Source organism: Leptosomus discolor, chromosome 1, assembly GCF_034619465.1.
Source record: "Leptosomus discolor isolate bLepDis1 chromosome 1, bLepDis1.hap2, whole genome shotgun sequence".
NCBI classification, from domain to species: Eukaryota; Metazoa; Chordata; class Aves; order Leptosomiformes; family Leptosomidae; genus Leptosomus; species Leptosomus discolor.
Window position 1 is genome coordinate 94,711,779 of NC_141391.1, and position 9,971 is coordinate 94,721,749.

At 52.5% G+C, this 9,971-nt stretch overlaps 1 protein-coding gene across 1 annotated transcript; it reads left to right on the forward strand.

Annotated features, from left to right (window-relative positions):
- The first annotated feature begins 2,580 nt into the window (after positions 1 to 2,580).
- MID1IP1 (MID1 interacting protein 1) lies at positions 2,581 to 3,075 on the forward strand. The gene has a single exon (XM_086471419.1). The coding sequence runs from the start codon at positions 2,581 to 2,583 to the stop codon at positions 3,073 to 3,075; it is 495 nt and encodes a 164-aa protein (XP_086327545.1).
- The last annotated feature ends 6,896 nt before the right edge of the window (positions 3,076 to 9,971 follow it).

Here is a 9,971-nt window from a genome sequence, read left to right on the forward strand (position 1 = left end):
AGAATTACCTCTTTTTCCAATTTATTTAATGTTCAGCACACACTGTATTTCAATTAAAGGCAGCAAAACTATTAATGGTGCATTAATGACACGCTCCGTCTATCTAAAAATGCAAACATACGTTGTGGCCCATTTTCTGGCCTGGTGAGATTTTTTTTTTATTATTTTTTTTTTTTTTCCCCCCATAGTGAATTATCTGCGAACAGATCGCAGTTTTCCACCAGCCCGTATCTTAACCGCAAGCACTGGCAGCGCCCGCGCTGCTCGCCGCCCGGCCGCTGCCCGGGGAACCGGCCTCCTCCTCCCCCCTTCGGGCCGGGGCGGAAGCCTGGAGCAGCCCGGGGGAAGGGGGGGCGGAGCGGCCGTGGGGAGCACCGAGGCACCCGGGCACGGCGGGGACGGGAAGGCCGGGAAGCGCAGGCGGAGAGGAGCCCTGCCGCCGCTCAGGCCGGCCCCTTTGTCGGGATTCTCCTGCCCGCCCAGCCCCTGTCTCCGCTCTCCGGAGCTGCGGGGCAGCGCGGAGCAGCTCCGCCGCTCCCCCCGCCGGCGCCCTCCCGGGCGGCGGCCGCCGGCCTTGCCGCGGCGGGGGCGGGGCCCCCGCCTCTGCCTGTCAGTTGATCCGTTGCCACGGCAACGCGCTCACCATCCCCCCGCCTGCCCCCTCCCCCCTCCCCCCCCCAGCCTGCGCGCGAGCGGCTCCCCCCCGCCCCAAGCCGTTCCGCCCCACGTGACCCACGGCGGCTCTTCCAGCCAACTCGCCTGTTACCAGGGCGGCGCGAGCCAGCGGACGGGGTTGTGTGAGGAGGGGGCTGTTGTTTCCGATTGGCTGCTGCCGAGGCTCGCTGATTGGCAGGTGGGCGGCGGAGCCCGGGCCGCTGGACGGCCCTCCGATTGGCTGGGACCGGAGGTGAGGCTGTGGGGTGATGCCGGCCGCCCCGCGGCCGCTGCCAGGCGGCCCTGCGCAGCCCTGGATGACAGACAAAGGCCGCCCCCCCGGGGCTGGCACGGCGAGGCGAGGCGCGGGAGGGCAGCGCGGACCCGCGGCTTCCCGGCTGCTGGGGGGGCGGGGGGGGGCGGCGAAGCAAGCCTGGGCGCGGCGCCGGGGAGCTCCGCGGCCCCGGCGCCTTCCCTGCCCGCCCGCTCTAATTATGCCGCTGGGGCACGCGGAGCGGGGGGAGCAGGGGGAGCGGGCGGCGCGGCCGTCACGCTCGCCGAGCTCCCGGCAGCCAATGAGCGGCCTGGGCGAACGCGGACAGCACGCGGGGCCCGCGTGTCCCCACCGCCTGCCCTGTCAATCACTCTCCCTGGCCCGGCGTAGCCTCTCCTCCCGCTCCCCCGCCCGGCGGAGAGCGGCCAGGCCGCGGGGGGGCGGCGGGCGCCGACCGCCTCAGGGCGGCCTGCCCCGGCGCTGAGGAGGGGAGCGGGGGTGGAGGACGATGTTGAAGCGCTTCTCGGTCTCGGCGTTGTGCCTCTCGCTGCTGTCTCCCGCTGCCGGGACGTTAGCGGCGGCCGGGAGGGCTGGGGGGGGGTGGTGTCTGCAGCCGCCTGCCCCTTCTCTCAGGATGGGGGCGCGGGGCTGCCGCCGCGGGACGGTGACGGGCGGGCGGGAGCCCGGCTCCCCCGGGGACCCAGCCCCGCAGTTTCCAACCGCGAACGCCGAACCCGCGCCGCCAAGTCTCCCTCGGGGAGCCGGATGCCCAGCGGGGCGGGCTGTGCCCCCGGCCCGGCCGGTCGCGGCGCCGTCCCCCGTCGCGGTGCCCTCCCCCGGGTGCGGGGCGAGAGGCGGAGCCGGCATGGCGCGGCCGCCGCCCGCCGCCTTTATCTGGCGTGCCGGCGCGGGGGGTGGCACTGGGGAACACCTTGTTTTAAGATACGCGCTATAAATACGGCGCCGGGGATGGGAGCGCGGCCACGGGCGGCGGCGGCGGCGGGCTGACGGTGTGGCGGGCAGCGGCTCCGGGGACCACGGTGGGTGCCTCCTCCGCGGCGGCGCCTGGGTTGGGTCACAGCGGCGGGGGGCCGCTTGAATTTTAATTTACCGGCGTGGTGCGGGGGGCTGCCTTCCCCTCGGCCGCCCCCCAGCCCCACGCCGCGCCTGGCTCCCGGGAGGAGGTGCGCGTTTCGGGGGGGGAGGGTGGGGGTTATGCGTTCTGCATTTTTTGGGGGGGTGTGTGTACGGAGGCGAGCGGCAGAAGCAAGCCCCTGCTGCTGCACGGGGTGCGCCGGGAGGTCGGCCGGGGGGTGGGGTGAGGGGGAGGCGGAGGGGCGACGAGCAGGCACGGGGAGGGGAAGCCTAAAAAAGGAGATGGGGCCGAGGATAAAGGCGGCCGCGGCGGGAGGGGAAGGCGGGCTGGGGGCAGGGAGGGAGGGAGGGAGAGAGGGAGAGCGAGAGAGCTAGCAGCCTCTAACCTCGGCGCCTGCCGCCACCGCCTCCCCGCAGGACTGTGCTGTCGAGCAGCCGCCGAGCCCAGGCGGCGGCGGAGGGTAGCCGGTGCCGCTAGCGAGGAGGAGGAGGTCGCCGCCGGAGGAGCCCCGCGGTCCGAACCGCCCCGTCAAGCTTTCACCTTCCCCTCCGCCGGCATGATGCAGATCTGCGACTCGTACAGCCAGAAGTATTCCCTCTTCAACGCCATGAACCGCTTCATCGGCGCCGTCAACAACATGGACCAGACGGTGATGGTGCCCAGCCTGCTGCGGGACGTGCCGCTGCTGCTGGAGGAGCTGGACGCGGCGGGAGCCGTCTGCCCGCAGCGGGACGCCGCTCTCCCACCCGGCGACCCCGGCGCCTACTTCTCCCGCAGGGACATGTACAGCCATTACATGCTGCTCAAGTCCATCCGCAACGACATCGAGTGGGGCGTGGTGCAGCCGCCGGCCGGCGAGGAGGCGGCCCGCAAGAAGGACAAGCTGGGCGGCGGGCCCGCCGAGGAGGGCGAGGGGGAGGAGGACCTGGAGAAGCAGTTCCACTACCACCTCAGCGGACTCCACTCGGTCCTCTCCAAGCTCACCCGCAAGGCCAACGTCCTCACCAACAGATACAAGCAGGAGATCGGTTTTAGCAGCTGGGGGCAGTGAGCGCCGGGCTGGGGCGGGGGTGGGGAGCGGGGGAAGGGAGCGCCCGGCCCGGCGGTACCGGCAGCAGGAGCGGCGCGTCCCCGCCCGGCGCTGCTGCCGCGGCGGCGGCGGCGAAGGGCTGCGCCCCGGCGCTGGGGCTTCCCTGCGCGCTCCCAGGACTGCAGCCGGTTTTCTACCAACGCACAAGCGAGAGAGAGATGTAAATTAATCAATACTAGTTTATTAATTATTATTTCCCCCCCCCCCCCCTCCTGTTTTTGGGTTGGTTTTTCGGTGGTTTTTTTTTTTTTTTTTTATTGTACGGTCTGGGGCGAGCGGCTGCAGTGCCTCCCCGGGTGGGGAGGCCGAGCCCGTATGTGTGCAAGGTGGTGGCGTAGCTGGCAGATAGGAGGCTCAACGCAAGCCGATGAACATAACAAAACTGGCGTAAAATTGCTTCTGTTACCCGGAGGGAAGCCGGTGGGCTAACGAGCATCCCTCCATTGCGGGATGGATGGCAGGTCCCACAGTTGTATATGTCCTGGAGTTTATTTAAAACTTTTTTACTCAGATGTAGAGTATATTCTAAAATAAATGCAAATGTATTAACTAAAAGTGACTTAAACTTTTTTGGTATGATTTATGTTTCTTTAATTAAATGATATTTTTAACATCTGGAATTCTCCTGTTGTTCTTCTAAGTTATTTCCAGAGCTGCCTTACTAGATGCAGAAATCTGCGTGTGCAAGAGAGGGATTTTTCTGGTTTTGTTTTTTTTTTTCCCCAAAGGGAGCAATCACGTAGTGATGATAACTCGACATGTCTAAAATGGATGAATATCTGTATTAACTGCACCATACATGCTTGAGTTTCGGTAAGCTATTCCCAACTGGACAATCCTGTTGGTCTGTCTGAAGACTGGCCTGAAGGTCAGTGCCCCGTTAACAAAATCTGAGAAGATTGAGTCATGGTTACTTTGCAGGCAGCAATTCATGGAGATTGGAGCAAAGCCTTGGAATGACTTGCTTTTTTGGGGGAAGTGATGTACTGTGGGGAGCTCTTTTCTCTCCCGAATAGGTCTGGGATACTTGCCTCCCTTTGCATTACTTTCTTTCCTCTGTAATCCTCCTTAGATACTGGGAATTAATTTGGTTTATGTTATCCAAATCATACTGATTTCTTCCTCTCTGCATTATATTTTCTCATTTGCTGAAATAATGTGCCTCAGAACTGTATGTCTATATGATGTTTCAGTATTAAGTTCTAATCATAAAAGTGTACTTACTGATTACAATACGATGTGTGCATATCACGGAGGATAACCACTTAATAAATATGTACGTCCTTCTATAATGTATGAAGTTTTCTTCTCAGGCACTGAAGTGCCAAGTTTGTAGACATATTACGCTGAAATTTCACTGTGTTACTGCCATCAAATTTAGGGCTTGATTGGTGTAGTGTTTTTTTTTTTTTCTTTTAAAAATATAAGAGGTTGTTTCTTCTATCAGCTTTAAGGATATTTTTGCTTAAATTCAGATGCTCCCTAGCAATTTGTTTTTCAGCCCAACTGTTAAAACATCATAGTAAAGCATAAGCACTCCAGACATGGTACTAGTTGGCAGATGTTTGTATAGTTAAAACAGTCAGCCTACATGTATGTTTAAAAATACGATTTTAGGAGGGTTTCCCTTCTAGGGTAAAGAAGAGCTTTCCAAGGGCGGATGACTTTTATCTTGGCGATGCTTGTTCTTTTCGTAATGTTTTTGACTCCTCTTCCCCTCCCCCGTTGGGAAGATGCCAGGAAAAAAGTCAGGAACAAGGAGAGGGATTACCCTGGTTTCCTAACATGTCAGCTCGCCCGTCTTGCTGTAGTTTTAGCTAATGTAGTGCAAAAGATGGAGCGGCTGACGCTGGATGGTAAAGTTTTGCTCTTCTGAAGGCAAGGGCGAGAGGGAGAACCTGTTCTGCTGCGTGGCTCCCTCCTGCCTTGTGCTCAGCCGGCTGAAAACCGCATTGTAACCTCTGCTCGGGAGCGCTGGTAAAACCTCAGACAAAGGCAGCTAGCGCAGTTCCAAGAGCACTCCTTTTGAACTGCTGGTAACTTCTCCTGGTACGGATTTAGACAATGCTCTTTAAATGTTGCACAGGAGACAATGTGGTGCTGATTTAAACTATGAGAAACATTAGAAAAATACCATGTTACATTAGTGCAGTATCACCATGAATATTACATCTATTCCCTTTGCATCCTGAAGAAAGATGAGAAAAGTTTCGGTGAAAGAGCAGCTGAGAACTAGCGCTATTTGGCAGCAAAGGTGGCATTTCCTTACGAGTAAAGTTTTGGGTAACAGAGGAGGTAGGATGATACCGTGACTCACGGGTTTGCCTTGCCTGAGTGACTAACCCGCAGTTGCTGGACTACACATGGCTTGCAGGTGGGGGCCTAGCCGCATGGCTGGCAGCAGCCCGGCTAATCCCAATTCAGCCGCAGGAAAAACTGCTAAGACCTCGCACCAGCAGAAGAGACACCCCCAACTCCCACCTGGGAGCTGCTTTAGAATTCCCCTTGTTCAAGGATATGGGCGAGGATCGAGGCTCTTGGGATCAAGAAAGAGATGTCGTGATGCAGGGGGGGGAAAACAACAGATAAAACCGGAGATGTCTTTCTCATGCAAAGGACAAGGGATGGGGCTTCGCTTTTGGCTGCTGTGGAAAACAACTTAGCCTAAAAGGAGGGGTGGTCAGGCAATTATGTAAATGCTGTCTCCTGACATTGCAGTAAGCAAAGATGAGATTGCAGAGTCTGAACGCACAGATTTTGTACATTAGATGCTAAATTGGGAAAAATTTCCGTGAGCAGCGCTATATAATACAATTAGGTTTATTATTAGGAGTTATGTTTTCTCTTGAAGGACCAAATCATTATAAGTGCTCCTGATTGGATACCTAATTCAGCAAACCTTCAGTCCGCTCCAGTAAAGTGGTCCTGATACTTGTAAGTGATAATGACAAATTACATCAGTCTAACGTGAAAGTATCTTTATGATGTCAAATGCTTTGGTAAGTGGCTTTATCTGGAAGCCACACGTGAACAAAAAGACAACTTGCCAAACTACCATAACTGTGCACAAACCAGGGGAATATACACGTACACTGTGAGAAGCAGTTGTCATTTTCAGCTCACTTAAAGAGACTCAATACACAGTAAGGCAGACATTAGAAGAGTAATAAATAATGAGATTCAGAACAGTTTGCACTTACAAATTGATTACAGCAGAAGGTATGTTACAGCCAAGGGAGCCTCAAGGACATTGCTCGTGGGATGCATCAGTTAATATATAAAAGTGCCCAGGACATGTCATTATAGTTTATGAGTCAACTCTTATTTTTATGTATACAAAAGAACAGGAGGGCAAATGGAGGGAAAGCCAAGCTTTTGTCTCGAGGCATGTAGGTATATGTATATATGTGTATAAAAATAAGGGCGTTGGGGATGGGCATGAGTCCCATGGGAAGAACAGCCTTTCAAAAGCTGGTTTGGCCACTGGCTGCTGTCCTGGGTGGATGGCAGGTCTGCTGGATTACATGTGCATTTCAGGAATTGTGTCTGCCTCTGGCACCATAAGGTTTTCTCCATTCCCCTCCAGAAGTGGGCCACCATACCTCTTTCTGCCCAGGAGCAGAGTTAAACTCTGAAATCAGTATTTTGATACCCACTTGGACTAGATCCACCTGCTGCCGTCCCTTGTGTTGGACGCGTTGTGTTCTCCTCAGCCTCCGACCCAGCGCACAAGCCCCTTGTGCTGCTCCAAAGGGCATGCTCTAGTCAGTGTTTGGTGGAAGGGGGCAGATGAGGCTGAGTCAGGCTAGGCTGTCATCTTCCTGCTTTCCCTCTGGAAGCTTTTTCTTCCAGAATGTTTTAAACAGATCAAGATATCTGTGTTTTGTGGTTTGCTCCCCCCGCCCCACCCCCAGGGTCTTGCACCAAGACACATGAGTCATCAGTAGCTCAGCTTCGCTGAAAGATACACTACTGTTAGCGGCCAGGTGGAAGGTTATATAGATTCTCGTTATGATGGAGTTAAGCTCTGCACCCTGTTCTACCAGGGGAAAAAAAAAAAAAAAAAAACGAAAAGAGAAAGGGGTAGGAAGCTTCTCCTCTTTGTGCCTATAGGTTTGGTACACGGCTTATCTCTTTGTGGAAAAGTCTGCAGTGATTTTCTCCCACAGATTTACTTCCCTGAAGCACTGAGTATGGGAGACGATTGTGTGGAAGTACTGCTTTTTGTTATTTATATCTTTAAACATTATGTCTTTTTATTATTTGTATCTAGCTAACAGTGTGTGCTAGGTACTATATTCCAAAGAGCTCAAAGATCTTAGGTGATAATACACACAGGGAAAAAAGAAGAGCATGATGGGTTATAACCTGCCATAAAATCTGAGGGGTGTGCAAGCAAGGTGAGCATTGCAAAAGCAGTTCCAGCGTTGCACACGTTTTTCTGTTATTTGTTATTGTCACCTCAAAACAAGCAGAAATACCTGAATGCATCAGTTCTAATGTTGCAAAATCATTTTCCATCCAGACCACAGACTTGCGTGACAAGTTTGTGTCAAAATTAGTTTAAGGAATGAAGTTATAAACTCCTTTCCAGAAGGAAATTTGCGAATGAGAGTGCAGTAATTGTATATCTTTTTGTTGGTAGCCAACTGCCGGAATCGACACTCTGTGTAAAAAGTAATATTCCTTCCCTGTTCAAACAGACTCATTTGACCCAGAATGACAGAATGAGGAAAACACCTTCTGGGTTTTGTGGCTTTGAATTTTGTTCTGGAAGAGATGGCAGAGAAAAAGCTTGGAGAGCTTAGAGAGAAAACACGTACCTCTGTATTAAATCACAAACCAGTAAGTGAGCTTGCCTCCTGATGTTTGTAAGGTTTGTCATAGTGTCAATTAAAGCGTTGTATCTTTTTATCAAGCTTATGTACGTATGTCTGATTCTAATAAAATTCTTTCCTTTTCTTCTGGCCTGTTTTACCTTAGCAACTGTGGGTTACAAACAACGGGATTGATGTCCCACAGGCCCAGATGCACCACTTAAGACTAGCTGAGCCTTTTTAAGCACATCTCCCTTTCCATCTGTATTTGAACTGAGAAGATGGGCAGAGCGCCTAAAGCCATGATTCAGAGTGTAGTGCAGCAACATGGCAACCCCCTTGCTGTGGGATTGCTGTTTGGTCATTGGCATATGTGCTGGAGAGAGGGAAGGGATGCAAGATGAAGCTTTCCTTCAGAAATTTCCTCCAGGTCGTGCTGTGGTGGGGAGGAAGAAAGGCAATGGGGAGGTTTCTCACCCTACAACTGACATGGGTTTTCCCTGGGAGCAAAGGGAAATGATGGAGCAACCTTTTACCCCTCCTGAGCAGGAGGGCTGGTACCCCTACACAAAGGCTTCCCACCACATTCAGGGCAGAAAAGATTTATTTGAGGTCCAAGTTGACAGCTTTCGAGGTTTATCAAAACACCTGGGAGTTGCCAGATTAAAGACTTGCAGAGTCATCACTCGTCTGCCAACAAGCAGATGTTGCACGGATGGAGGCTGTTTCAATGCGGAGATTAGATATGTCAGATAGACTACACCCTTCTCACTTCTTTTATGGTTCTGTAGGAAGCCTGACCAATCAGCTGGTTTCGCTTATACCACACTGGGAGAGTGATTTTTTTTTTTTTGTATGCGAAGAAATAGTTTTAGTTTCAAATATTTCAGTGCAACATTCTGCTCTCCTCGTCTCTTTTGCAGGTAGACGGTCTAAATGCAGATCCAAGGAGATACAAGATCTCAATTAGATGTACCTCAACAAAAGAATTTTTTCAAGTTTTAGTATCTGTGCTTCTGTGATACTGTATTTCATCTTATTTGCATTTGAAATGGCTTCCCCAGACTTGTCATCACAAAGAGGGGAATGAGCATCCTCCCCTGGAAGTCTGGAACTGAAATCTGGTTTTCTTCAATTTTCAGGTGGGATAAGCAACGTACAGAACTTCCCGCGCTCTGTCCCAAGTTAGTTCACATTTCGTCCTTATTATCAGACCATTTGGAAATGGGAATGCATGTGCTTCTCGTGGCATGTACTTCTCGTGGCATGTACTTCATGAGCCTGATTGTATGCCACTAACTGAAGAGTTATGCAGGTATGCACTAGTTAGAGTATATTGACAGGTACAGTGGTATTTTGCAGGGCTAGTTACAATATTTAGAGCGCTGAAACTAGAAGCCGACAAAGCCACCAACTCAATACGGTTATCAGGCTTGCTAACCACAGAGGAGCCTGCTCCTGCAGCTGTGAACAGCCCTTACGAGGAAAGTGCCACAGCCTTTCTTTGAGCCAAACATCTATTGATGTCACACAGATTTTTTTATCTGAGTACCCACCAGTGGGTAACAATCAAGATGGCTCAAGCCACCTGCTTTGCTTCTTTCTTTCCCATGTGCACTGTCCGTCTCCTTCTCCTCACACGGTCTTTCTTCGTTCCCTGAAGGCCTTTTCTCCTATAGACTTGTCCCTGTGTCCTTCCTAATTCCCTTTCCCATTTCTCTGAGACTTTTCCTCCCTGAAATTCCTAGTAAACCAAGCTCATTTCATCACCCAGACAGGTCTCAGTTTTGAACTGAACTGTAGTTGGTAATAACAGCATATTAGGTGATTTCATGATATTTCCTTGTTTGAATCATGTAATTAAACCTGGCTTCTTTCATTAACCTGTTATTTTTCATGTAGAGGCACTGCTTTTTTGAAAATGTTTTAATAATGATGGCTGATCACCAATCCATACTTCAAGAAATATCCAAGTGCCTAAATAGCTGTGCTGAAGGCAGAGCCAACAATGCAGGAAGCCAGTTTCTGTTGCTAATGTGT